This window comes from Balaenoptera borealis (assembly GCF_965194805.1).
Source record: "Balaenoptera borealis genome assembly, chromosome: 6".
NCBI classification, from domain to species: Eukaryota; Metazoa; Chordata; class Mammalia; order Artiodactyla; family Balaenopteridae; genus Balaenoptera; species Balaenoptera borealis.
In genome coordinates, this window is record NC_138863.1 from 38,422,470 (window position 1) to 38,447,861 (window position 25,392).

General features: G+C 38.1%; 1 protein-coding gene and 1 long non-coding RNA gene across 3 annotated transcripts in view; one reads left to right on the top strand and one right to left on the bottom strand.

The window, feature by feature from the left end:
• The window catches only part of ANKRD44 (ankyrin repeat domain 44), a 323,453-nt gene extending 299,020 nt beyond the window's left edge, over positions 1-24,433 (top strand). For both annotated transcript variants that reach the window (XM_082397319.1, XM_082397320.1), the window contains exons 21-29: positions 854-971; positions 2,571-2,787; positions 6,142-6,229; positions 12,628-12,711; positions 13,729-13,874; positions 14,672-14,754; positions 16,717-16,799; positions 17,671-17,762; positions 20,168-24,433. In XM_082397319.1, the coding sequence (XP_082253445.1) occupies positions 854-971; positions 2,571-2,787; positions 6,142-6,229; positions 12,628-12,711; positions 13,729-13,874; positions 14,672-14,754; positions 16,717-16,799; positions 17,671-17,762; positions 20,168-20,415 (1,159 nt within the window). In that variant the 3' untranslated portion in view covers positions 20,416-24,433. The remainder of the gene's footprint in view (positions 1-853; positions 972-2,570; positions 2,788-6,141; positions 6,230-12,627; positions 12,712-13,728; positions 13,875-14,671; positions 14,755-16,716; positions 16,800-17,670; positions 17,763-20,167) is intronic.
• LOC309631279 overlaps positions 1-25,392 on the bottom strand; it is a 357,852-nt gene that overhangs the window by 327,179 nt on the left and 5,281 nt on the right. The gene's annotated exons all lie outside the window — the stretch shown is intronic.

Sequence of the window (25,392 nt, forward strand, 5' to 3'; positions counted from 1 at the left end):
GTATATCTTGATGAAAAACAGCCAACTTTTTAATGTCCGTAGCCATGTGCTCTGGCCTTTTTAAAATATTCCCTCCTTTGTTCTTTCTATCCATTTTTACCCTCTTCTGAAGCTGCTACAGTATCATTTTTTAAATTAATAATGGAATAGGACAGACCTCAAGAAGTTATCTCCACTGTAAAAATCCTTCATATTTTTATCCTTCCCGAGTTTGTTTTTCCCGAGTATTTTCCATCTGTTAGCCCGTTCTCCCACCCAGTCTTCTCTTACAAATAGGAAAGGCAGAGCAATAAAGCACTAGTGACTCACCCCAGATATATGAGTTCATGTCGAAGCCAAAGCTGGAACCTCACCTCCTGGATCCCAGCACTTGGATCTTTCCTCTCTGGGCTTGTCTGACTTTTCTTTAAGGCAATGAAGCTTTGTTCAAATAAAATCTTGAGCCAAAGTCCGACATAGAAAACCATGAAGGTAGAGCTGCTCTGATAGAAGCAAGAGCATCTCTTACATATACACACTCCTTACTCACTTGATATTTGGTCAGTGCTACATAGTTCTGAAAATGATGGAATTCAAATGAACATTTTGAGGTGGAACCTTCCTGTGCCCCACCCGTATTGATCAGTCCGCTGCCACCATTCCATGTGGCCATTAGAGACCAGAGGCAGATAGCTTGTTCCAGGTAGCAGATAGCAAATTGGGGACACTCAGAAAATATCAAGCAATTGTCGAGAGGGGAGAGAGACTGAGAAAGAGAGAGACAGAGAGATGGAGAGAGGGAAATCCTCCCACTGGAAGTGATGAGTATTTTTTTAATCTTCTTTTTAAAAGCCTAATTTCCCTCTTTTCCTAGAACCCCGCTGATGCTTGCAGTAGCATATGGACACATTGATGCTGTTTCGTTGTTACTTGAAAAGGAGGCAAATGTGGATGCTGTTGACATCATGGGCTGCACAGCTTTACACAGAGGGGTATGTGTATTTTCCTCAGCTTTAGTCAAGCAATTTCATAGTGAGCTTGTTTCTTCTCCCCCTGCCCATATGAATTTTTAGTAAGAAAATTGTTTCCTGAGATAACCAATTAACCTCAGTCAGCCAAAAAAAAAATTACAAAATCTTTTGCAAAGGTAAAATAATGGCAGGTACTCTTAGGTCCCGCTCTTGAGTTGTCGCATTTGATTGTGATAATAGGTACATGAACACCTACTGTTGGTAGAATTGGTTCTTTCTGATTGCACGCACATCATAGGAAATTTGCAAAAATTTTTTAAAAGGACAAATAAGAAAATCATAATCGCTAGTAATCCCACCTCCTGGAGATAACCACTTTTTGGTGTATATATCAGCAATCTTTTTTTCTAAATATAGATTTGTTTTAAATTTTAAATTATTTATTTATTTATTTATTTTATTTATGGCTGTGTTAGGTCTTCGTTTCTGTGCGAGGGCTTTCTCTAGTTGCGGCAAGTGGAGACCACTCTTCATCGCGGTGCGCGGGCCTTTCACTGTCACGGCCTCTCTTGTTGGGGAGCACAGGCTCCAGACGCGCAGGCTCAGTAATTGTGGCTCACGGGCCTAGTTGCTCCGCGGCATGTGGGATCTTCCCAGACCAGGGCTCAAACCCGTGTCCCCTGCATTGGCAGGCAGATTCTCAACCACTGCGCCACCAGGGAAGCCCTTAAATTTTAAAAAGAGAGAATACTGAAGATGCTATTCGGAACCTGCTTTTTTTTCTCTTAGTGTATCAAGTACCTTTTCCCATATCACTAAATGTTTTTCTGCCCTATCATTTTTCAGCCTCCACTGTGTACAGGTGTCATAATCTATTCCAATGATTACCTAGTTTTGAGTAGCCATGCTATTTTTAATTGTTCTTTATACAACGTAGGCCCATTCCCCACCTGAAATATGTATCCTGCTGAAATATGTATCCTGTGGGTAATTCTTCATACACACCCTGCTGAACTGTTTTTTAAAGCATGTCAAATAATCCAAATGAAACAAAAGCAGAAATCAGAAAATTGCTATTTGAAGATGGTGCTGACCACCATGATCAATGAAAAGAAGAGGAACTATGAGTGGTTAACGCCATAATCATGGATCTTATTTCTTGGGTACTTCCTGCGGGCCACACAGCAGGCTGAGAGCCTTTACATATTTTATTAGTCCTCACAACAGGCTGTGAGGTCATTATTACTATCCCCATTTACAGGTGGGTAAAGTGAGGCATAGAGAGACAAATTGACGTGTCCAAGGTTTATAAGAGGGAACCAGAATTTAACTCACATCTTCCTGATTTTAAAGCTGATGCTTTCCACTATATCATGATTCCTTTCACGGTTATGTTTGGAGAGTCAAGAAACGTTTCTAAAACGCTGGTGTTCACACAGACCTTTCTGTTATGAATCCTGCTAGGTTGTCCTGCCTCTCTCCTCCCAAGTAGGATAGAGTCTGTTTCCCTTGAGACCCTGGCGTATGTCCACTTACTCTGAGCCCAGCCTCCCTTAGCCAACTGCTTCGCTTCCTGAGTCTTCTCAGATTTGTGTTGTGTTTTTCATTGCGACGCATCAGATTATGACAGGACATGAGGAATGTGTGCAAATGCTGCTGGAACAAGAAGTGTCGATTCTGTGTAAAGACTCCAGAGGGAGGACACCCTTGCACTATGCGGCTGCTCGGGGCCACGCCACGTGGCTGAGTGAGCTGCTGCAGATAGCACTTTCCGAGGAGGACTGTTCTTTCAAAGATAACCAGGGCTACACGCCGCTGCACTGGGCTTGTTACAACGGTGAGTTAACTGTCACTGGGCTGAATTCCATCAGACTTCTTGCCCCAGCACCACTGTGATCTCAGAGGAGGTGGGAACAAAGCGTCAAGCTGTAAACCAGAGTTTCCAATCTTTCTGCATTCAGATACCTCAAAAAAGATACCTTTTTTTTTTTGATATTTTTCCCTCCGTGGCTACCATGATGCCATAATGGAGTGAAAATTCACTTTACCCTTTTTGTTGATCAATAACCTTTAACTCCTAATCAGGACTTCTGATGAACTGAAATAACCAGTTTTAATCAGGGTTTCTTCTCTATATGAGACAACCAGGGATCCTACAAGGAATTAAAATAATACAGCTAAAATCAACCAAAACAATATGATGTAATAATCTGTCACAACTGACAGCTGGTAGATGCATGATTTATCTTTCAGTATTTCCTTTTTGTGTCTCATAGTCCCCATTTATTTAGTTACACTTGCTACTTAGGAGATTTAAAAATTTGTGTTTCGCTTATTTGAGTAGAAGAGTAAATGCATGCTAATTGTTACATTTCAAAAATACTGAGGCGTCTAAAGTAAAATTGTCTCCATTCCCAAACTTACCTTCTGATGTAATTTGGTGTTTATCTTTCATAATTTTCCCTTGAGGATGTAAATAAATACAGATGTATGTGCATCTATTTTTTTAAAACTAGAATCATGTAACAAATATCATTCTGTAACTCTTCTTGTTGTTGTGTACTTAACATTCTATTGCAGATATCCTTACAAGTCAATGTGTATCAGTATACATTGATCTTTTTAATAGTTGTGTATTTTATAGCAGACAGATAAATAGGTATAGACATGCATGAGTCTTGAGTGTGTATACCAGAATTTAATATTTATTCAGCCAGATCCCTGTTGATGAACACTCAAATTGTTTTCAGGTTTTTTTCCTATTACAAACAGTGCTGCAGTGTGTGTGTTCATATTATGGACCTTATATTCTGTCAGATAAGTTTCCAGAAGTAAAATTATTGATGAGGGCACGTATATTTTTTAATTTTAATAAATTATACCATACTACTTTGGTATATCATAATTTTTTACTCCACCAAATATGAATATAAAACTACTTTCCCAACCTTTTATCAGCCCAAAATGATATCATCTTTTTAATTTTTGTCAATCTGAAGGGCAGAAAAAGGGTATCTCATTTTAATTTGTGTTTCCTTGTCTAATAGTGTATTGATTTATGTATTTGCATTTCCTCTTCTGGAAATTACTTTTTCCATCTGTTGCTCATTTTTTTTTCCTATTGAGTTGTTTATCTTTTCTCACACATTTGTAGGAGCACCTTGTCTTAGGATATGAATCCTCTGTGTGTTATGTGTGTTGCAAACGTTTTCTGTCAATCTACAATTTGTCTTTGCTCCTTGTTGACGATGTCTTTTTCCATACAGAGATTTTTGAACTTTTATGTAGTTGAATCTGTCAGATTTTTCCTTTATGGTACCTGGGTTTACAGTCTTGCTTAAGAAGGTCTCCTACCCCTAAGCGTACATGAATATTTTCCCATATATTTCTTATTCTGCTTCTGTTGTTTTATTTTTCCGTTTTCAATTCTTCTATTAAAATTTTCACTCAGAAACTATGATTATTGGGTCCACAAAGGTTTTATGGTGCTTTAACTGTATCAATTTAATACCTTTCGTTATGTTTTTATTACAGTCCTCCTTTTTTCATTGGTTCTGACCTCAATAAGAGTCAAATTCTCTACTTGTTCAACTTTGTTTTGCTCCCTCACTGCCATTGGAGGATTGTGATTTCTTTTTTAATTTACCTGCTCATGGGCGAGGTCTCCCTAACCCCCGTCAGAGTTAAGCTGTGAGAGCTATCTGGCACTGGAAAACCTACAGAAAGGGGAAGACGCAGTAAGAGTGTTGATTATAATGGCAGGTGGAAAACCTGCCACAATCCACATTTTCTCCCCTGGAGTTGGGTGGGGTAGGTATGGCAGGTCTCTCTGTTCTTAGGCCTCTCGAGGTACAAGCAGGGGAGGAGGAGCAGTTCTCTCCTAAACAATTCACCTTTCCAGTGCAGTCTTCCAGGTCTGAGGTTTAAGCTCCCCTCTCCCCAGAGTCTCCTTCACCGAGCACTTTGAAATACTGAAAGTCGTTCAAGGATCCCCAGTCCTACCTACATAGACCTTTAGATTGAGATTCATATAGTCTCTAAGAAATGGTTTGGGTATATGCTGCCCTAAGCTAGGTACTTTGGGGGAATTCATACTAATAAAGGGGTTGAAGCGTTTGGGACTGTTTGAGTGAGGGTTGGGTATAGTTGGAAAGCTAAACAGTATAACTTACATAAAGTTAGGGGATTTTTATATTCATTACTTCATATGCTTCTCCCTAAAAGCAGTTTCACCTTTTTTTCTTAATAGGTACAAGAAAGGTTTGATTTTATTTTAATACTTAAAATTGTCCAATCTATATCATTTTGGGGTAGATCGGAAGAGAACTCTAATTTAGCACTGAACTCAGCCGAGAAGAAGTTCCAGGGCAACAACCTATATTCCAAAGCCAAATAGCTTTACCTTCTTGCCTTAACAATTTAACATTGCTTTACAAACCTCATTTAGGTCCTTTATCAAGTAAAGCTCCCATCATCCTGTGACATCAATAGGGCAGGTATTCCTACTTTGAGTTTTTCTATGTAGGAAACTGAGGCTCACAGGTCACATAACAACTACGCTGATAGAGCTGGGGCCTAACTTAAATTCAGTTGACTTGAAAACTACCTGTCATCTTGTTGAAAATAATTATTCACATTCACTCATCTACTTATTAAAAAATACTTATCGGGTGCATACTATTTGCCAGGAACTGTTCTTGGTGCCATTTTAAATACTATATAGTGTTTTACAGTCAAAGCCCTTTCACTGGCATTATCTTAAATACTATTTTCTATCACTCACATCTTCCCTTCCCTAGGGTGCATAATTACAAGTGAACCTATTCATATGGGTGAAAGGGAAACTTTCTATTATAAATATGGGCAAACTGAGGCATACCTGTGTTAGGCATCTATCTATTAAGAGCTGAGAGTAACATAGAATTATTCTGCTTATAAATGAGGTCTCTTCTCTTTCTCTCCACCAGACCATATGGCCTTCACTGTTTTATTTATTCATTATGTCTCAGAACACCTGTGACCATAGTTAATAACATTTTGACATTTGGTGAATTTTATTCCATGGAGAATGAATGTTCAGCTAATTCATGAAAATTCATAGGCCAGAATTCAATACTTAATGAAAAAAATAGATTGAATTAAACAAAGTTTCTTTCTTGGAAGCTCCCTAAATTCTTTTGATTCCTTGCAGGTAATGAAAACTGCATAGAAGTACTTTTGGAGCAAAAATGTTTTCGAAAATTTACTGGTAATCCCTTCACTCCACTGCACTGTGCAATGTAAGTAGAAATGCCGGAAGTTAATGGTGTTGCTTGAATTCTTTAAACTACACATAGAGAAATTGCCTTTTGGGGAAGGAAAAAAGGTTTTAGATTATAGATAAGACCAATATATTCCATTTCACTGCTAAAGGCAAATAGGTCTGATAGCAAAGTGCAGTCCATAATGTTAATGATTTTCTAGGAAATTTTTGTGGAGTGCCATGGTTCCAAGGTGGCTCACAGACCATCTAGGGAAACTGCAGGAAGGGGTGGACAGAGAAACACAGTACACACCTCATGAAGAGTTCTTCAGATGTACCTCACATCTGTCTGCCAAATTCTAAAAATAAGTTGGGGTTACCAACATATGCCTGTGGATGACTAGAAAGATATTCTATACCAGTAAGACTTTTCATATGTGGTAATTCTCCATTCTTCATAATGTTGAAATTCTTTTTTGGTAAACGTAATTTTTGCTCCAGTCTCATAGTGTGAACCATTATTTAGAGAATACAGTGACTTTGAGACAGACTTCCATGGTAAGCTTGGGGGGAACATGGTCACCTGGGCCTGTGTTCATCTGGGGGTCCATGTTCACCTGGGCAGCGATGGACAGCCTGGGGGCCCAAGACTTGGGAGTGCTTTGTCTTTGCCTCATCTCTGTGCTTCACATGAAGCTGGGTCATTTGATTAGAAAGATATTAGAGGTATAAAGTGGATCAAAAAAGAAGAGATAAGAGATTATGAGTAGGAGTGATTTTAAATCTGAAGAAACATGTCTTCTTCACTTTGTTGTATCTCCAAAACACCTAATATGATGCCTTGTGTAAGTGGCGTGCAGTAAACTCCTTCCTGGAAGTAGGGGGTTCTGAAGAAATGCTAGCGGTTACAGAGTGTGTGCCTTTAGAACTGTTAAAATGATTAAAGAAGACTGTTGAAGCAAACTTGATTTTACACTTCATGAAACAGGCAGTCTCCACTCTCAAGAGTTCAGAGAGCTGCAAAGTGGGGCAGGAGATAGGAAGCTTTTACAGGATGAAAAATAGGGAACAAGGAAGAGCAGGAATAAAACTAGCTGATTGGCTGGGGTTACATATCTGGCTTTATTTGCGGTATCATAGGAATAGGGCAATCACCCACATAACTTGGTGCTCATGGACTGGCTACCTAGATGGTCTGACCTCTAGGCAGATGGAACATTTACAAGAACATGAAAACTAAAAGTTAAGTTTCGTTTTGCGGACGTGGTTTCTTAGGAGCAGCAGCACCTGGCCTACTGAGGAAAGGTTAATGCAAGATCAATTTGACAGTCCCCCCTTTTGATCAGCCTCTAGCCAAGCAAGAGGTTTGAGCAAAGATGGTGTTGTAAGCTATTCTCGGTTACCATTGCCTCTTTGTGTTTCGGTATATATTTCACCGGAAATGATATCAGATTCATCATTCCAGTTGGAGAAAGACCATTTGTTGACTGATTGATGGCTGCGTACACTCACCTAAAACCTTGAGAGAACACAACAGACCAGAGAGATAATTATTATTAATAATAGTAAAAGTATTCCTAAGGTTTGCAGGGCAATCTTAAGCCAGGGTCCCCATGAACCAAACCAGCTAGAATCAAATACGTCAAGAAGTGATCCCAAAGAGGGACCTACTTCTTTAAGCCAGTTGGTCTGTTTATATATTTCTTGCGACTCTGTCTCCATTTCCCCAGAATTGTTTTTTCAGTGAGTTCGTTCCAGAGAAACTGAGGCATTAGCAATCAGAGGGAAGTTTCTGTAGGCAAAACCACAGGATCACCAGCATTGTAGCAAATCCAACAGGTTGGAGGTTAGATCAGCCCCCTTTGCAATGGCCTGACATATGTGAACAGTGATATATCTTTCCAGGCAAGGGCAAGGCAAAAGGTGGATAAAAAAATTGTAAAGACCTCCGTGGTGTAAGTATAAGGAAAAGGATGGCCAGAGAGGGGAAGAGGAATGGAAAGAAACATTCTTGATCCAACATCTTGGGAGGAAACAGTTTACTTCGGTGTTAGCTACTTCTGGTCAATCTGATTTTGAGGTCTCTGGCTTTTTCCGAGGACTAGGTGTTAGGTGGAGCCTTCTTTAATTTTGAAATATGCACTCAAAGTTCAACACTTTGTAATTTGGCAGCAGTGTCAGTGGTCAGGAGTACTTGGTAGGGTCTTTTCCATGAATCTCTCTTTTGCAAAAGCATCAGAGTAAAACAATTAACTGTCTACAGATGACAAAAGACTTAAAAATGCCTGTGGTTAAAGATCTGATGAGAGTTCATTATAATGGAATTAACAAGAAAATTTGGTTATTTCTGTGACACCCAACATTTAACTGGAATAACTGGATAACTGGAATTATGACTGAAAACATTATACCAGGACATACCAGATTTTTAGGAATTTTATACAATTTCTGGAACACATATAGATAACATAGACCCCTACAAATATAACCTAAGAAGGTTAAACATCACTTCTTATTTGACAATGCTTCCTATGTAATTTAACATGTCAAATAAGCATAATTAGTTTAACATTTCTCTTTTGATAAGGGAAGAGAACAAATCTTTTGAGATATTCTGGGGGCCCTGTGGAAAAATCCCAAAGTTAGTTTAAGACTTTATTTAGAATTTGATTTTAGAAAGTTTATCAAAATAGCAAAAGCTTTTAAAACGTTTGATCATATAGGATCATAGATCACTGTGAAACAATACTTAATTATCCATTTAACCAAAGTGACAGTTAAAGACTTTAAAGGCAAATACAGAACATTACATAGCAGTTAAAAACAAAAACAAACAGAAACCTTAGTTCTGTTAATATTGAGAAGACTGGTTTTTCTTAAGTAAGACCGGGTAAAGTCAGTGTGAAGCACAGTAAATTATTTTGGTGAAACACAAAATCTTTGCTTTTCAGGCAGATTATTTAAAAGGTAAAGAAAAACCTTTGTTTATAATTTCTTATTAAGAGCACACCAGTAATCTTTAAAAAAAAAAAAAAACTTTGTCTTTTTAACAGAAAACCAAATTCTAATTTTGCTTTACTGTACTTTTGATATTAAAACTCATTTTTTATGGTAGTGTATATATGGTAGTGTATATGGACATATATACACTACCAAATGTAAAATAGCTAGCTAGTGGGAAGCAGTCGCATAGCACAGGGAGATCAGCTCAGTGCTTTGTGACCAGCTAGAAGGGTGGGATAGGGAGGGTGGAGGGAGGGAGCCGCAAGAGGGAAGAGACATGCGGATGTATGTATATGTATAACTGATTCACTTCGTTATAAAGCAGAAACTAACACACCATTGTAAAGCAATTATACTCCAATAAAAACATTAAAAAAAAAAATAAAGAGGATCATAAAGATTAAAAAAAAAAACAAAAACTCATTTTTTAAAAACTTAAGTCCACTCCAATCTTAGCCAACTCAACCACACATAAAACTCCTTTTCCAAGATTCCTTTCCACAAATCTTCTACAACTTTCTTACATCCAGTCAGATTTTGTCCTATTTTTCCCCTTTTTTCCAATTCTGGAATAACCAGTCATTTTACTTTAAGACAAAGTTACTTTCTCTTTTCCCTTACCAAAGCAAAATAAAATGAACAAACGATAACAAAAATGTCCTTCATACGTTTTCTTATCCAAAAAATAAATTCTACTTTTCTTACCTACTTTTCATATACAGTTGTTTTCTTTCACCCTTATTTCTAATTAGTTTTAATTGACTAAAATTATTAACCCTTAGAATCCTTAATTTTAAATCTTAAAACTAAGAAATAAGCAATTGTGGACTGTGTTACAGTAGCACTCTGTGGATTGGCAAATTTATGAATACACTTCCTAATTTTTAAAGTATATTCTTCCTTATAGTAAATTTTTCAGCATGGCACAAAACATGTTTACTAATAGAACCAAATATCTTAGGTCCTCTGTAAAAGGAAGCCAAAAGTGGATAAACTTATGTTGAGTAAGTTTCAGTATTTTATCTTATTTGGAAATGATCTAGATATTCAATGAATATCCATTATTTAATTTATCTCAGTGTAGCTTTAAGGTTTCAACTTACCAAAAGCATTTTGGAAACTTTAAAGTAGACATACCATAAAGCATACTTGTTGAAAAGTTCATTTATAAACTTTTATCTTACTTACATCTATTTAATTTACAGTTCTTAACAATTATGTTTGGATTAGTCATGAAAATTTCATGAGACATTAAACAACTAACCATGATCTTAGGTTATTTTTCTTGCTGACAAATTCTGTAACAGAGATAACATGGGCTTACTTGACTTTTAGTAAACCTAGGTAGAATAAAAGTTGTATGTCTGCCTTATATTTAATTCTGATAAGTCTGAAGACATGCCTGTTTTAATTAAACCAAGGATTTGCATAAAACCTTCTAGGGCAATCTTTTTTCCAGTTTCCCTGTTGATTGCAAATGAGACACCAATCTCTGGTGTTTTGACGACCGTGCAACAGTGTTTTAGGTTTTTGCCCTTGGAATTGTTGCAGCTGTAAGGCCAGTAACTTTGAGAAGACTTTTGCTTATGGTCTTGTAGCCTTTTCAGAATGGAAAGGCAATTCAGGTAGAGGATTAATAGACCCTGGGTACTCAGGTAAAGGAGGGCAGAGGGGAGTAGTAGGGTCACATTTGTCTTATAGTCTTTTGTTTTAGGTACCTCTGCATCTTTAATTTTTCATTAGCCTTTTGCAATAAATCTTTCAGTAAGGCTATTTTGGAATCTTGAAGCCTTCTGGGGGCTTCTGCATACCGGTTAAAATAAGTATTCCATTCTGTTTATTGATTTGGGAACCCTTGCTTTCAAGTGCACTTCTTAAATGAATAATCTTGTCTAACTGGAACATATAGCGTCTAGGACCACAGTTCTTAGACAAAATAAGCAGGTGTGCTGGAAGGTAGAGCGCTCAGTTTTTTGAAACTTGGGGATTCTATTTCTTTAGGTAAGCCTGAGTTTCTTGGAGCCAAATTAATACCTAAGAGATGTGCTGCTGGGTTGGGGATTTTGTGGTGTTTTACAACGTACTTCATAGCATAGAAATTTTCTTGAGGTTTTTGGGTGACCTAGTGTCAATCTAAACCATTCCATTACCAACTTAACCCAGCACAGGAGAATTAGATTTAGGTGCAAGCTCTGTAACAGCTTTTCAGTGCTTGATCTGTGCCCACCGATTTTGAGGCTTTGGCTTCTGAGATTCTCATTAACTATAGATCTATTGCTCTTTTCACGAGAAGATTTCTTCATAGTGGCAGATGCTCTAATGGCTTTCAGTGGTCTAACTCGTGCCCACTGAGATTTTGATGTGCCATTGGTCAAGACAGTCTGAATCCCTTATCTTATTTCCCCACGTCCCCCAGTGGTTTATGCTATGGACCTACCTCGAGGTCCACGATGGTCCTTTGGCTGCTGCCCTCTGCGATGGACTCCCAATATAATTGTCCCAGAACCTTTCCAGGATCCCAGAAGCTCTCCGGGAACTTTAATAAACCCTTTCTTTTAATAATTTTTGGGTAAAGTTTGTTTGGATTGGAAAGCTGCACGCAAGTGAGCAGAGCTCATATCTAAGAGTGACTTACCCATGGCCCTCGATAATGACAAGAGGAACAATGAACTCAAAGGGTTCAGCAGGCACCTTGCCTGTGTGTCTTTCTTGCAGGCTGTTAGTAGTCAGCTTTGAATCTCATTCTCATCGGCAAAACTGTTAAAATGATTAAAGAAGACAATTTAGGTGATACAAAGTTTATTTAATAGTTCATCAGGCAGGCAGTTCTGATTTTTCTTTTTTTTTTTTTAATTAATTTATTTATTTTTGGCTGCGTTGGGTCTTGATTGATGCACGCGGGCTTTCTCTAGTTGCAGAGAGTGGGGGCTACTCTTTGTTGTGGTGCGCGGGCTTCTCACCGCGGTGGCTTCTCTTGTTGCGGAGCACAGGCTCTAGGCACACGGGCTCAGTAGTTGTGGCACGTGGGCTTCAGTAGTTGTGGCTCACGGGCTCTAGAGTGCAGGCTCAGTAGTTGTGGCGCACGGGCTTAGTTGCTCCGCGGCATGTGGGATCTTCCCGGACCAGGGCTCGAACCCGTGTCCCCTGCATTGGCAGGCGGATTCTCAACCACTGCGCCATCAGGGAAGTCCAGTTCTGAGAATTCTTGAGAGTAGAGACTACCCACTTCATAATGTGTTAGAGAAAGTTTATTTGTATGACCTAAATTGTCTTCTTTAATCGTAAATTAAACACAGACCACAGATATTTGCATCAGATTTTTTTAATGTGTCAGATTATTAAACATATAGTGCATAGGAAGATGGAGTAGGAGGGGATATGTAATTTTTTAGAGAGCAAGATTTTAAAATTTGAAATCTATTTTCATTTTAGAATAAATGATCATGAGAATTGTGCATCATTGCTACTTGGGGCCATAGATTCCAGTATTGTCAATTGTAGAGATGACAAAGGCAGGTAAGTGATCCCAGGATGGCATGGCTCTTGTCTTGAATCTTAGTCTGCTTTGTGGTTGCAGAGTGGCCAAACATCTATGTTTTTTAATTGAAAAAGTAATACAAAAGCATGGTTTTAAAAAATTAAGTATAATAAACGATATATAATTTAAAGAAATTACCCTCTTAGCCCAGAAACCCCAGCCTCTTCCACTGAGAAATCCACTTTGAACTGTTCTTTCTAAATTTTTATATTCTCCCAAATATTTTCTATACATAGCTACAAAAATATATAAAAATATATATGCTTCTATTCTTTTTATGCAAATGAGAACATTCTATAGAAATGCTCTGCTTTTAGCATATCTTGGAGATCTTTCCATACCAGAACATGTATATTTACCATATTCTTTTTAAAGCTGCATATTATTTCATTGACTGGATATGTTATAATTTAATCAGCCTGTTCTGCTTTGAAGAATATTTGGTTGTTTCAAAATTTTGGTATTTTAAAGAGTGGTGCAGTGAACAGTCTAGTACATTTGTCTGTTCACGTGACCAAGTGTATCTGGGAGATAAAGTCCTAGAAGTGGAATTTTTTTGGTTCAAAGGTCATAGTGTTTAATTTTGATAAATCATGCCAAATTGTCCTCCCAAAGAAATCAACTATTCACATTAAATGATGTAGGCTTTTTAAAAAATAGCCAGTTGTTTACACATTTAAAGCTTAATTTTGGAAGTATGTTTATCAAAGATGAGAGAGAAGTCACTGGAACTCAAGATTGAAGGGTCAGTAAAGATGCTAATTTTATTATCAGGGCCACTTCCTACACCCCCCAAAACTAGTGGTGCCGTTCACATCGGTGACACTTCAGTGTCCACCCGGAATGGCCTTTGGGGGAACCTGATCACCACTTCTGTAAGCTGATAAGTTTTAAATCCCTAAGATGATACCACGCACATGTTTCTCAGGCATATATAGAAAGAGAGTGTGTTAAGTTTACAGGAAGTTAAAATCGTACTTGTTTTAAATCGTTAGGACACCACTTCATGCAGCAGCATTTGCTGATCACGTGGAGTGCTTGCAGCTTCTTCTGAGACACAACGCTCAAGTGAATGCAACAGACAATTCAGGGAAAACAGCACTGATGATGGCTGCTGAGAACGGGCAGGCCAGCGCTGTGGGTACGTGCTTGACTTGTGGACTTCGAGTTTATGCCTATCCAAAACCAGAGGCATGTAAAATCGAGCAGTTGGTCATCCTCTTGGTTTATACATGTGAAAAAAGACCAGCGTTTTATTTAGGCCACCTCATCTCCCTGCTAGTCATCTTCAGTCCCCTGTTAACTTGGTTATTGAGGGACTTTGTCAAACCGAGCCAACCTTTCCGCAGTGAAATCTCTCAACATTTAGAAACCAAATAGAACAACAGGATCATTTTATCTGCAAATAACAAAATTGTAAAGGGAATTAAAATTAATGCCTATGGACCTTGGATTTGAATAGAACAGCTATGGCAATAAATTGCTCCTTTTTTCTTTAATAATATTAAATATGATTTTGTGAGCTGTACAAATTTTTTTTTTAAATAAATTTATTTATTTATTTATTTATTTTTGGCTGTATTGGGTCTTCGTTTCTGTGCGAGGGCTTTCTCTAGTTGCGACGAGCGGGGGCCACTCTTCGTCGCGGTGCGCGGGCCTCTCACTATCGCGGCCTCTCTTGTTGCAGAGCACAGCTCCAGACCCGCAGGCTCAGTAGTTGTGGCTCACGGGCCCAGTTGCTCCGCGGCATGTGGGATCTTCCCAGACCAGGGCTCGAACCCGTGTCCCCTGCATTGGTAGGCAGATTCGCAACCACTGCGCCACCAGGGAAGCCCGAGCTGTACAAATTTAAATGTGTTATTGTTTTGGTAGTAACTTCTCCAAAATGCATGTAATTAACATGTAGTCTGAGTAACTTTCTTTTGGCTTTTTCTGCAGATATTTTGGTGAACAGTGCCCAGGCTGACCTGACTGTAAAGGATAAGGACTTGAACACACCCTTACATTTGGCTAGTAGTAAAGTATGTAAATGAATTTGAAACACTGTTATTTAGTATAATAATAATAATGATAATAACAGTAATACCTAAATCTATCTATCTCAGAAGTGTGTATCCTGGCTCTTAATTAAGATGTCTGTTGTCACTCTCAGTGGAACTGAAGGAGGGAAGCAAAGGGCAGATGCACACAAGGGTTGAGGGGCTATGCCTTTCATGGCATTTGCCACTTGAAGTCTTGCCACAGTCTGGCTTGATGCTGCCACTGTATCTGTCTTCATGGTTGTGGCACCACATTTTGCTTTTAAACACAGGTTAGGAGCTCAGTTATCAGTTCCACATGCTTTCATTTTGTTCCACGTGAAGACATTGTAATAACACAGCCAAAAAATACTCTCCTATGAGGCAAATAAATGTACTCATGTATGCTTCTATTCTCCCCTTTTTTCTGGTGCATAGTTCAATGCAAAGAATGTGCTTGTTTTTTTTAATAGCATCGTGTTCACATATAGCTCAAGGTTCCTGCTTCTGTAGAAGATAAATGTATGATTTTATGAGAGTGGGATCATACTGTTTGACAACCTGCTTTTGTTACTGAATCATATATTATGAATATCTTTCTTTTAGACATCATATATTATAATGTTTTAGAAGATGTGTGGTATTCTGCCTTAGGGCTGTGCCATCCTTTATTCAACCCATCCCCTATTGTTAAACATTCACTTGTTTTCAAATATATGCTGCTATAAATAATGCTAAGTGTAGATAATAATAATCTAAATAAATTCCTATATGTGAAATAAGTGAGTCTAAGGCTATGAACATTTTTAAGACCAAATTGCCCCATAATAAGGTTACAACCATTTACCCTCCGCCAGCAGTACATCAGAATGAAAACTCCATGGACACTTCTAAAATTACCTTTGTAAGTGTCTCTCTTATAAGGCATTATAGTATGATGCCAGTTATCACCAGTGATGGTGGTTTGTTTCAATATAGTTGTAGTATTAAAGGTGTTATCTATACCCAGTGGTACCAGAAGTCTCAGCTATTCCTTTCATTGGTTGCATTTTCTCATTTCATGCTCTGAGAAGCCTTTGGAAACCACAAAAAGTGCTCAGGTTCATGAAATTCATTTCAAGGTTTGTGTTTTTGTGAGTATAAGTACAGTGCTTTCCAGACTTTATTGTGCAAATGAATTGCCTGAGGATCTGGTTAAAGTACAAATTCTAATTTAGGAGGGCTGGATGGGAGCCTGAGATTCAACATTTCTAAGTCCCAGGTGAAGCTCATGTTGCTGGTCTGTGGGCCACATTTCGAGTATCCAGGGTTTAAGAAGTGGTGACCCCTTAACAGGGCACTAGGCCTGAAATTGTGAAAGTGTCTCTGATTCATCAGTTGATTTTTAAAAAATTATCAACCATCATTAGTCATAAGATACAGAGGTATCTTCTGGATGAGGAAGAAAAGAATGACCTTTCCTGAAAAAGATTCTCTTCATAATATAAGGCAGCCAGTGATGATGAATGATACAGATAACAGATACAATGGGAATTCCAGTGAGAGGATCACTGAGGTGGTATTTGAAGGCTTGAGGAAGGATATGGGACTTGACTTGTGTTTAAAAAGCATTGTTGAAGAATTTAAAGGACACTCCTAATTCTACTCTCTGTTTACCAGCTGCCCTAGCTGAGCTAGCTTCTGCTTCAGCTCTCTGGACATTAATTCTAAAAGTTATCGTAGAAATAACAATATTTTAGATCAGATTTATATTAATCAAGTCCTAATAGACCTTATTTAGAATCTTTGAAAATCTAAGGCTGTTTAACCGTTTGCTTTCAGAAGAAAAAAAGAATTACTCAGAAAATAGCCTATTTTGTTATTAGACAGGGCATACATTTTAAATTTAAAGCATAATGAAGTGATTTTTCCAGAACTTTTCTGTATCTCTGTCCCATGTTTCTTATCTTTTGTTTTTTTCATTAGGGTCATGAAAAATGTGCCTTGTTAATACTTGACAAGATACAAGACGAGAGCCTTATTAATGCAAAAAACAATGCACTGCAGACGTAAGTATGGCTACTAAAGTTTGACTAAGTCCCAGATTCATAGTCATTTATTCAACAAACAATAAGAATTTGCTGTATGCCAGGCTAGAGCTGGGAACGCAGTGGTGAAAGACACAGACCTGGCTTCTCCTTCGTGAAGTTTAAGGTCACATAACTATAAATGGAAAACAGGTTTTATAAATCAGGTTCCCAGAATACATTTGAAGCATTTCTAAGCTATTTTCTTAATTATATTTTAATATAATTCAGTGTAATCCTTAGCGTGAAAGACCCGAAAGCTGCTTCATTTTCCATTTTGGGAAATTACCTATGCGTTCGTTTTAAGGGCAAAGGAATATTAGGATTTTTTTTTCATTAAGATTCTTAAGCAGCATAGCAGAATATATTGGGTATGATATTATTCTTTAAGGTATTCTAAATTCAATAAAACATCATTTAGTGTATTTAGTAATAACAAGGAGGTTTAAGATTATGTAATATGGGTGATAGTGATACCAGTCATACTGATGAACTGTGTGAAACAGTGATTCAAATGCTGACCTAGAAAGCAAGGGGTAAAGAACCTTCTAGAAAACACACAGAGCTTGAGTTCTTCTTCTGGCTTCTTGTGTCCTGTCACTAAGGTTGTTTGAGGTGTAGAGTATTTGTAATATCTGCAGAGAAATTTGGGCCAACGTGGAAGAACAGTTGGATCATTAGCACCTGGAAAAGATGTGGTGAACAAATATCTTTTTTTGAAAAAGTAATAATATTCATGTGCTATTTATAGATTCTCAAGTCTTTTCTTCCTTTTAGCCACTCAGACTACCCCAAATGCCACATTCTCACACAAATATATATCATAGTTGATGCTCGCTGTTGTCTTTTTTAGACCCCTCCACGTTGCTGCGCGCAATGGCTTGAAGGTAGTCGTTGAGGAGCTGCTAGCCAAAGGGGCTTGCGTACTTGCTGTAGATGAAAATGGTAAGTGGAAAAAGTAAGTCATTACTGCAGGTACCACGCACCTGCGGTGAAGCCAGAGGAAAATGAGAAAGCCAGGAGCTAGATAAAAAGGCAGTGAGAACTCTCTTCCCCTTGGAAGTTCCCTGTGTGTGAGCAATCAAGCAAGGATAATTTGTCCTGTCTGTCATTGTAAGACATATAGTCTCCCTGCAGCCCCCCAGTGCCTTCCATGTGCATGTAATGTCAGCAGCTGGTCTCAAACTCCTCAGCGTGGTGGTTAAAATATGTTAGACACACTCAAAAACTTTCAACTTGGCATTCAAACCCAATTCTAACTGCATATGCTGAAGAGTTAGGGATCATACATGTCATGAGTGCATGCTCAAGGGCTCGAATTAAAACAAAATCTTTGTATTTCAGTTCATTCTGAGATCAAACCTCTTACTATTTTTTTTTTTAAGAACAGATCAGAACTCATATTTTCAGTATGGATATTTGGGGAACATGAGTAAAGTTTTTAAATTAACATTTAGGCTTAAGAGCTTCTTCTGATCTATAGCACGTTCCGTTTCTAAATGAACTAACTCTTAACAGAAGCTTTCTACTCTGCTTCCTAAAAACTTTTGAAAGCTAATGAATACTAGAATTGTATTAAACTACCATGCCTTTTAATCTTGGGGAGCAAAAGAGGAACTTCTGGATATTTATGAATTAAGTAATTTTTTGAATGTGGCATTAATTGTAGCATTTAATTAAAGTATTTTAAAATGTATTAACATAACTCAATTAACTGCTTATTACAGGTATTGGAATTAGCAGCTCATGCCTATTTCTCAGAAGTAAGCAGCCATATGACATCATTAGCTAACTCCTGTTAGTTTTGGTTTTGCAGCCCCATTTATCCTAGCATGTACCCCGCTCTGTCCCCAACCTGACTCATGTAGGAGGAGCAGAAAGTTCTCTATTACTCCATCTCCTTGGTCCTCCTGCCTCACCCTCCCTCACCTTCTTATCACGACCATATATATATATATATACCTTATCACGACTATATATATATATATATATATATATATATATATATATATATACGCCTTGGGGTTGGCATGCAGAGGCCCACAGTTTTTCTGCAAAATGACTAAAGAGACCAGAATAAACTAGTGTAAGTCTGCTGTATCTGAAGCTTGTCCAGCTCACAGCAACCTTAGGAACAAGAACCCCAGGCCTATAGAACTGCAGCCTGTGTCAGAGCTTAGCTACATCCCAAAGGTCTAGGAACATTTGGGACAATTTTGTACAGCACTACAATCTTAATTCCTTTACTCATCACGGACCTTTGTGGAATGGAATGTTAAGGTATCTGTCCATTCTTGTTTGTTTTCATACCAGGGAGAGGAATCATCTGTTAAAGGAGGAGAGGAGCAGAAGTCAGGTCAAGTGCTGATAAACAATACAGCAAAAAATTAAGTTTTATTGAGCCACTGCCTCTGAATAAATGAACGAGTGGTTAGTAGGAAGTTTAGCCAGCACAAGGGGCTGGAACCCCTTTCCAGCCAGTAGAATAAAGGTTGAATAAGGGTAGATGGAGTCAAAGACTTTATCTACCTCCCCACGGCACCTGCTTCGTGAGTTGAGATAGTTTTCTTTTCTGGACTGGACCCATCAAGTCCAAATGGCAGAGAATGACAACTCTATGGCAAATAGCAATTTCCCCACATCTGTTACATTTAGGACTTGGGACTTTGGCTGGTGGTGTTGATATTACTTAAAGTTCTGTTTAAGTTTCTTTTAAATGATAGTACATTTCATCACATACAACAAGCGCTTTCCTGTGTCTGATCTACTCAAATGATTCCATTTCTCCAGAACCAGTTACCTATGCATACTTTATATAAAGTACATATGAAGTGACAGGACGGTGTTACTGACTCTTACAGACATCTGATTCTTGACATCCTTGCTAATCTGACACACGATTACCTACAGTGGAAAGTCGTTGTTCTCAGAATGAGAGTGCTCTGGCCCCAGCCCGAAGCGCATGGTGTGTGCGTGTGCTCGCAGGTGGAAACATCTTTCTGATTGTCCTGTGGCTGTTTTTTTGTGGAATTGTGTCCCACCCCCGTCCCCTCATGTTTCTGTTCACTAGATGAAGACTGAAATTCTGCCTAACTTCAGATAATATAATGCTTGTCGTTGTCATGTAAGCAGGAAAAAAAACCCGAAACCTTCCATCAAATGTCTCCCACTCCCAGTCCCCTCCAGCCTCACCCCAAGCATGACTTGTGGGAAATAACTCCTTTGCCTGGCATGATTTCTAACTTGACATACATCTCTGCGTGTGAGGTCGTTCGAGATGTACTGTGGGATGCTCACACCACCTCTGGATTGCCTGGACTAACCACTGCCTTGTCTGCATTTACGCCCAGGTCATACCCCGGCCCTGGCTTGCGCTCCTAACAAAGACGTGGCTGACTGCCTGGCCCTCATTCTGGCTACCATGATGACTTTTTCTCCTTCCAGTGCCATGACGGCTGTCAACTTCGTTTGTTTTAAAAAAGACAGTTTGAGCAGGACGACCCTCTCCAACCTGGGTAGCATGGTTAGCCTGTGCAGTAACAACGTAGGCTCGGAGGATGGGTACAATGAAAATGATTCTGATTCGGAAACATTTTGACTTTGGACTGTAGAAGCTTTACCTTGATCACCCATGTTGGAGGAAGGGAAAGAAGCTTGAATTCCAGGTTTATGTTGTGTTCAAGTATTATTATGGGCCCGAGCTTCCAGAAGCCAGTAGAGAAGGAATTAATTAAACCGAGGGAAGGCAGCTAGGCTGTAGGGCAAAGCACTCACACAGATGGGCCTCGATTTTGCTTTGTTTCATATTTTCCTTAGATCTGAGATACTTCTGTGAAAGTCTACCTCTCATTTTAAGCAAGGACTAAAAAAAAAATGCATTTAATTCTTTGTCTTTGGGGATAATGCAACTGAGAGGGAACTGGTCTCTAAAAGATTTTTTTTCGTGTACTCACTCGGCAGTGAGTTCTCAGAAGTGTATCAATATGACATTCATGTCCCCCAGCAGGGGAGAGAGTGGCTGGGTAGGAAATGCCTCAAACCTCTTCTCACTTTGATGTTTACTTCCTTACTAGAAGCCAAAGGTAGAGGTGTTCATCTTCAGAAATAATGCCTTCATCTTCAGAAATAATCTTTTTAAAGGAGTCCAATTATTCATATCCTCTCTATAGTAAGCACTTAAATATCCAGAACTTCTTTTTGAGGATTTTTGTTAAAGTTGCCAGATGAAGGGAAAAGTTCACTGGAAATTGAACTTGCTTTCTTCATGTAACATAAATATAGCACTCAGTGATCCCCATAACAAACCTGTGACTAATTTTCACCCGAGTGATCGAATCCAAATCTCTCCAGTAACATTTCAGGTGAAAATTATATTGCACCAAAACTTTGAGACATATGCAAATATAATATGAAACTACCCTTTATTAATTTGTCTGTAAATCAAAATACTAACTTTATGAAAACATAAGAACCATCAGTATTGTTCATCAATAGTAAAATGTTAAATGAGCTTCTCGGTCAAAGTCATGCCCCAGTGAGTGGAAGTGTGACTCCAAAAGGGAACAAAGTGAAAACGCGATGTAGAAATGGGCAATGTGGAAATTAAGGCCAATTAAAGTTGCTTGATGATGAAATCACCGTAGTGAATACTATGTCTGCTCCCTCTGCCAAAGCTTCTAGGTCAAATGGACCCCGTTCCACACCTGGAATAGCTGTACAAAAAGAAGAATGAGACTCTTTAGATTATGCACATACACATGCACACGTATATGTATGTATTTATATATATATATATATATATATATGTCTGTAGTTCGTCAACCAGCTATCCACGAGGACCAAAATGCTTCAGTCTAAAATGGAAGATTTAAATTGTTTTCCTTCGAAGTGGAAGTGAGAACTGAAATAGCTTTTCTATGGAGTTAAAATGTAATCTTTTTGCGTAACAGTCTTTGTTGTGTTTTATATTTCTTATGACGCAGATTTCTAGTTGATGGCTTAACATTTGTAACTGATAATGTGTTGACTACGGCTTATTTTTTTGCCAAACTAGAGAAAATGTTCATATACTTTTGATGTAAATGTGTTTGTATTTATTTGAAACGAAACAAATGCCGAGGAAACATCCATTGTTTGTTCTCTGTTTTAATTCCTACTTGTCTTACTTGGAATCATGAAAAAGCCGGAAAATACACAGGACTCTCCCTGGGCTGGCCCGCAGTCCTGGGGCCAAGCCCAGCAGCATTTCCACTCCTAAGGTTTCCAGCCAACCCTCAGGTTCTTCCACGTCGGTCGGAAAGGGGTAAAGCATCCGTGGCTCAGCCCGTGTGTAGCCAGCTCAGAGCTTAAAAGACACTGCGGTCCTGTGATCTTCTGCGAGATGAAAACTGAAGTGTGTACTGGATCATATGCCCAAAAGTGGCCCAAAGAAAGATATAGAAATTATCCTGAATACGCTGAAAATCTCACATGATCCCAGCAACCTAATGGGAAACTATGTCAGTGTGTGGGCACATGTACCAAGAAGACAAATAAAAATCACCAGCTCATGCTATTTTCCACTTGAGGAAGAGACAGGAAAGAAACATGTTGCATTAAGGTAGTGCTCTCCGACATTTTATAATCGATTCCATTTTCACCCTGAAAATTTCTATCTTATAATATATGTGAGATACTTTTAAAACAGTGTTCTATCATGTCTGGATCAAATACAGATACTGTATTATATACTTCATCTAATTGTAAAAGACTTTAATCTTACTCTGTAATATCCTGGATTTAATTAAAAACTCATGCTGGGTTCTTCACAAATGAGAACTTGTTCAAAGGACTTCTAAGAACTGGTATTAATTTCATTGAAAAATTTTGACACCACCATATTGCTTTTTTAATTCTTGGTGGTGCGTTCCCCTCCTTCCTCTGTCCTTTCTGTTTGTTTCGAGAAGATGAGTTTCGAAAAAGTGGATAAATTGCTAATGAGCAGTAATGACCTTATCTTTACCAAAACCCTGAAAATAAGGGAGATCTAACACTGAAGAAGCATGATATACTGTGGAGTCTTTTTCTAGAAGTGAATGGAAATCTTGCTCAGTTGGCATTTAAAGCAGGATATGCGATGCCTGCTTTAATGGTGAAGCAGCATTAACATTTTTCCCCGTAGAGTAGCACAGAGAACGAGAAACATTGCGGCAAAGCAGTGACAGCCATGCGACATTATCTCCACGGAGCTGCGTTCTGACTTTTCCCCACTCTTTCACTGCTAGAAAGAAGGAAGACAAAGGAACAAAATGAAATCATGCTATGAATTGTTCACTGAATCCATCTCTCGCCCCCGCTCTCTTTCTCTTTCTCCCTCTTCCCCAGACCAATTTTTTTCCTTTAAGAAACGACTTTAAAAACTATGAGTTCTGTTTTTCACATACATCTCTTAGAAATAAAGCTAGATTTTCCACATAGCTTTCTAAGAAAAACAAAAACAGAAAACATTGTGCTTTTACCTTAATGTGTTCTTTTTAGAATGTATTTTAACCACAGCCGCGGGGATCATGTTTCATCGCACTTACCTATTCGCCGGTGTCTGCCTATCCTGGATAAATATGTTACTATCTCCAAATTGCCTAAAATCTGCTATGATTCCACAGTAAATAGCTCAGGGGATTTCTATTTATCACTACTAAAAGGGCACCATAGTATGTTTTGGTACTTTAGGCAGTAAACAGCTGCTTGGTTTATTATTTTATTATGAAATTAGGACAAGAACATCAAATGGATTTGCTGCACTAGTAATTCTTCGTACTGTTGAGCAACTAGGTTTGCTTATCTGTTGTGTTGGTTGAAGAACTCATCCCTTTTTTTGTCTTGTAATATGAAGTTAGAGTGCCTTTTTATATTTGTATATTCTGAAAATGTTCTGTGAAATGTTTGGTATTTTTTTCATTTGAGTGTTATCAGAGCAATATAATACCAGTGAGTTTTCATTTCAGCCTTTCTTTGAATGTATAAAGTGTCTTTTTCCTCCTTCCCCTTTTACCTGCTTTGAAATGAAAATGAAGATGCAAAGTTTTCTATAGGAATTGTTTGATTTTGCAGTGCTAAACTGCTCTCTTTTTACAAAACTGTAAACCATAGGTCAGTGTTATAGGGGAAGAGCATTTTAAGATAGTGACAATCTGAGTGTGTGTATAAAATGTAATTCTAAGCGTTTCTTATGCAGTGATCTAAAAATTCAATGCAAATATCTTTTGTTTGGTAGTTTTGTCTATATATTTTATGCTTTAGCATGTGCAATATATCTTTGTAAAGCGCGATGATACAAATCTGGTGCCAGTGTTATATTTTGCATAACATATTTGTAACAGCATAAAATATTGTTTGATGATTTCAGTGGGATTTTTGTCTGTAATGTTTTCGTATGTAAATTGGAGTTGAATGACTCTGGTAAATGCCATGACTGTAAAAATGAGGAAATGACTTTGAACCAATCTGAATCTTCTCAAGCACAGTTTAATACTTTTTCAACTACTGAATGCTAATAATGTAATGAAGTACTTAACTGTAATATACTATGGAAATGCATTCAGATGGTTATTTTTACAAATAAAAGCGGTACAAATATTGTTGCAATTTGTGTTGTCTTTAATTTTTCCAGTTATGCTAATTTTACCAGTTATCCTGCTAACTTAAACCTTTGTCCCCTGCCAAAGGCAAATAACCTTAAATTTTGAAAATAATCAAGATAGAAGTATATCTCCATATTTTCTATTTCTGTTTATATAATCACAATTAGAGCAAAAGATTTCAAACAGATATTTTATGTTTGTTTTATCTGTTTATGCCTCCAACTTTTTCCATAAAAATTTAAGCTGGCTTGCAACAAAGACATGTGAAACTAGAAATAGAAAAAGTAGGACAAGGAAAAAGAATTCAAACAAATATGGGAATCCTAAAGTTTAATGCAGTGGCTGTAACTGAACTTGAATTTGGTCTAGACTTCCTTACAGCCAAAGTAAGAGGGAAATGTGATTAACTCTGTAGATCACATATATCAGAAAAGAAGAAGCCTAATAGGTCCTCAAAATTGTGAAATCAACCATGTTACCTTTGTTGCTGCCACCACTATTCTTCAACTGCTTTGTAGTAACACAAGACCCTACTTCTCAGCACTGTCTTTAAAGATATCCATAGAATTACTTCTCCATCTGTCTCACCATTCAAAATGTCTCCCCTTGGGTAGTAACTCAGGAACAGTCCCTAGAAGCACTAAGGAACAGCTCCCTAATTATGGGGTTTCCAGCTGATGAGAAAGAGATTTGGGGCGGGGGGTGGCTTCCCAAGTTACTCAGATCACAGTGTCCTAGAATGTTAGCAGTTCTCACAGTCTAGCCCAATCCCATCACCACCTTTTTCATGAAAACATCCAATCCCAGAGAAGTTATATAATTGCTCAAATTTGTGTAATTAGTGATCTGAATACACACTTGTGCCTATAGATGTTCTCTCCTCTATGCTGACCTGCCATACAATGTTTTGTGGGATTTTTTTTGTTTTTTGTTTTCTGCTATAGATGTTCAGGGAG